This window comes from Natator depressus, chromosome 1 (genome assembly GCF_965152275.1).
Source record: "Natator depressus isolate rNatDep1 chromosome 1, rNatDep2.hap1, whole genome shotgun sequence".
NCBI classification, from domain to species: Eukaryota; Metazoa; Chordata; order Testudines; family Cheloniidae; genus Natator; species Natator depressus.
The window spans coordinates 58433928-58437789 of record NC_134234.1 but is presented as its reverse complement, the minus strand read 5'-3'; the positions used below and the strand labels follow the sequence as shown (position 1 = coordinate 58437789).

General features: G+C 51.0%; 1 protein-coding gene across 1 annotated transcript; it reads right to left on the bottom strand.

Annotated features, from left to right (window-relative positions):
- Positions 1–1677: 1677 nt before the first annotated feature.
- Positions 1678–3416, bottom strand: LOC141992438 (uncharacterized). The gene is made up of 2 exons (XM_074961974.1): positions 2751–3416; positions 1678–2171 (listed from the first exon to the last, which is right to left on the bottom strand). The coding sequence occupies exons 1-2, from the start codon at positions 3331–3333 to the stop codon at positions 1678–1680; spliced, it is 1077 nt and encodes a 358-aa protein (XP_074818075.1). The 5' UTR covers positions 3334–3416.
- Between the last annotated feature and the right edge of the window lie 446 nt (positions 3417–3862).

The window sequence follows — 3862 nt, the reverse complement described above, 5'->3', positions numbered from 1 at the left end:
CCCTTTGTGGATTTTAGCCCCCTGAAGCCAACCCTGTAAGCCGTGTCGTCAGTCGCCCCTCCCTCCGTCAGAGCAACGGCAGACAATCATTCCGCGCCTTTTTTCTGTGGGGACGCCATACCAAGGCAAGCATGGAGTCCGCTCAGCTCACTTTGGCAATTAGGAGCACATTAAACACCACACGCATTATCCAGCAGTATATGCAGCACCAGAACCTGGCAAAGCGCTACCGGGCGAGGAGGCGACGTCAGCGCGGTCACGTGAGTGATCAGGACATGGACACAGATTTCTCTGAAAGCATGGGCCCTGCCAATGCATGCATCATGGTGCTAATGGGGCAGGTTCATGCTGTGGAACGCCGATTCTGGGCTCGGGAAACAAGTACAGACTGGTGGGACCGCATAGTGTTGCAGGTCTGGGATGATTCCCAGTGGCTGCGAAACTTTCGCATGCGTAAGGGCACTTTCATGGAACTTTGTGACTTGCTTTCCCCTGCCCTGAAGCGCATGAATACCAAGATGAGAGCAGCCCTCACAGTTGAGAAGCGAGTGGCGATAGCCCTGTGGAAGCTTGCAACGCCAGACAGCTACCGGTCAGTTGGGAATCAATTTGGAGAGGGCAAATCTACTGTGGGGGCTGCTGTGATGCAAGTAGCCCACGCAATCAAAGATCTGCTGATATCAAGGGTAGTGACCCTGGGAAATGTGCAGGTCATAGTGGATGGCTTTGCTGCAATGGGATTCCCTAACTGTGGTGGGGCCATAGACGGAACCCATATCCCTATCTTGGCACCGGAGCACCAAGCCGGCGAGTACATAAACTGCAAAGGGTACTTTTCAATAGTGCTGCAAGCTCTGGTGGATCACAAGGGACGTTTCACCAACATCAACATGGGATGGCCGGGAAAGGTACATGACGCTCGCATCTTCAGGAACTCTGGTCTGTTTCAAAAGGTTCAAGAAGGGACTTTATTCCCAGACCAGAGAATAACTGTTGGTGATGTTGAAATGCCTATATGTATCCTTGGGGACCCAGCCTACCCCTTAATGCCATGGCTCATGAAGCCGTACACAGGCAGCCTGGACAGCAGTCAGAAGCTGTTCAACTACAGGCTGAGCAAGTGCAGAATGGTGGTAGAATGTGCATTTGGACGTTTAAAGGCGCGCTGGCGCAGTTTACTGACTTGCTTAGACCTCAGCGAAACCAATATTCCCACTGTTATTACTGCTTGCTGTGTGCTCCACAATATCTGTGAGAGTAAGGGGGAGACGTTTATGGCGGGGTGGGAGGTTGAGGCAAATCGCCTGGCTGCTGGTTACGCGCAGCCAGACACCAGGGCAGTTAGAAGAGCACAGGAGGGTGCGGTACGCATCAGAGAGACTTTGAAAACCAGTTTCATGACTGGCCAGGCTACGGTGTGAAAGTTCTGTTTGTTTCTCCTTGATGAAACCCCCCCGCCCCTTGGTTCACTCTACTTCCCTGTAAGCTAAGCACTATCCCCTCCTCCCTTTGATCACTGCTTGCAGAGGCAATAAAGTCATTGTTGCTTCACATTCATGCATTCTTTATTCATTCATCACACAAATAGGGGGATGACTACCAAGGTAGCCCAGGAGGGGTGGTGGAGGAGGGAAGGAAAATGCCACACAGCACTTTAAAAGTTTACAACTTTAAAATTTATTGAATGACAGCCTTCTTTTTTTTGGGCAATCCTCTGTTGGTGGAGTGGCTGGTTGGCTGGTGGCCCCCCCACCGCGTTCTTGGGCGTCTGGGTGTGGAGGCTATGGAACTTGGGGAGGAGGGCGGTTGGTTACACAGGGGCTGTAGTGGCAGTCTGTGCTCCAGCTGCCTTTGCTGCAGCTCAACCATACACTGGAGCATACTGGTTTGGTCCTCCAGCAGCCTCAGCATTGAATCCTGCCTCCTCTCATCACGCTGTCGCCACATTCGAGCTTCAGCCCTCTCTTCAGCCCGCCACCTCTCCTCCTGGTCATTTTGTGCTTTCCTGCAGTCTGACATTATTTGCCTCCACGCATTCGTCTGTGCTCTGTCAGTGTGGGAGGACAGCATGAGCTCGGAGAACATTTCATCTCGAGTGCGTTTTTTTTTCTTTCTAATCTTCACTAGCCTCTGGGAAGGAGAAGATCCTGTGATCATTGAAACACATGCAGCTGGTGGAGAAAAGAAAAGGGACAGCGGTATTTAAAAAGACACATTTAATAAAACACTGGCTACACTCTTTCAGGGTAAACCTTGCTGTTAACATTACATACATAGCACATGTGCTTTCGTTACAAGGTCGCATTTTGCCTCCCCCCACCGCGTGGCTACCCCCTCAACCCTCCCCCCTCCCTGTGGCTAACAGCGGGGAACATTTCTGTTCAGCCGCAGGCAAACAGCCCAGCAGGAATGGGCTCCTCTGAGTGTCCCCTGAAGAAAAGCACCCTATTTCAACCAGGTGACCATGGATTATATCTCACTCTCCTGAGGATAACACACGAACGGATGTTGCTTGAACGCCAGCAAACATACACTGCAATGCTTTGTTGTACAATGATTCCCGAGTACGTGTTACTGGCCTGGAGTGGTAAAGTGTCCTACCATGAAGGACGCAATAAGTCTGCCCTCCCCAGAAACCTTTTGCAAAGGCTTTGGGAGTATATCCAGGAGAGCCGCGAATGCCAGGGCAAAGTAATCCTTTCACATGCTTGCTTTTAAACTATGTATAGTATTTTCAAAGGTACACTCACCGGAGGTCCCTTCTCCGCCTGCTGGGTCCAGGAGGCAGCCTTGGGTGGGTTCAGGGGGTACTGGCTCCAGGTCCAGGGTGAGAAACAGTTCCTGGCTGTCGGGAAAACCGGTTTCTCCGCTTGCTTGCTGTGAGCTATCTACAACCTCGTCATCATCATCATCTTCTTCGTCCCCAAAACCTGCTTCCGTATTGCCTCCATCTCCATTGAAGGAGTCAAACAACACGGCTGGGGTAGTGGTGGCTGAACCCCCTAAAATGGCACGCAGCTCATCATAGAAGCGGCATGTTTGGGGCTCTGACCCGGAGCGGCCGTTCGCCTCTCTGGTTTTCTGGTAGGCTTGCCTCAGCTCCTTCAGTTTCACGCGGCACTGCTTCGGGTCCCTGTTATGGCCTCTGTCCTTCATGCCCTGGGAGATTTTGACAAAGGTTTTGGCATTTCGAAAACTGGAACGGAGTTCTGATAGCACGGATTCCTCTCCCCATACAGCGATCAGATCCCGTACCTCCCGTTCGGTCCATGCTGGAGCTCTTTTGCGATTCTGAGACTCCATCATGGTCACCTCTGCTGATGAGCTCTGCATGGTCACCTGCAGCTTGCCACGCTGGCCAAACAGGAAATGAGATTCAAAAGTTCGCGGTTCTTTTCCTGTCTACCTGACCAGTGCATCTGAGTTGAGAGTGCTGTCCAGAGCGGTCAAAATGGAGCACTCTGGGATAGCTCCCGGAGGCCAATACTGTCGAATTGTGTCCACAGTACCCCAAATTCGACCCGGCAAGGCCGATTTAAGCGCTAATCCACTTGTCAGGGGTGGAGTAAGGAAATCGATTTTAAGAGCCCTTTAAGTCAAAATAAAGGGCTTCATCGTGTGGACGGGTGCAGGTTTACATCGATTTAATGCTGCTAAATTCGACCTAAAGTCCTAGTGTAGACCAGGGCTAAGGTGCCACAAGTCCTCCTTTTCCTTTTGCGGATACAGACTAACACAACTGCTACTCTGAAACCTCTAATAGATTAGTAAGACATGATCTCCCTTTACAGAAACCATGCTGACTTTTGCGCAACAATTTATGTTCTCCTATGTGTTTGACCATTTTATTCTTTAGTATTGT

Excerpts from the sequence above, each read along its gene's own strand:
- LOC141992438 (XM_074961974.1), bottom strand. The coding sequence starts at position 3,333 with ATGCAGAGCTCATCAGCAGAGGTGACCATGATGGAGTCTCAGAATCGC. Across the intron at positions 2,172-2,750 it reads AGGCGGAGAAGGGACCTCCG|CTGCATGTGTTTCAATGATC; the intron begins GTGAGTGTACCT and ends TTTCTCCACCAG.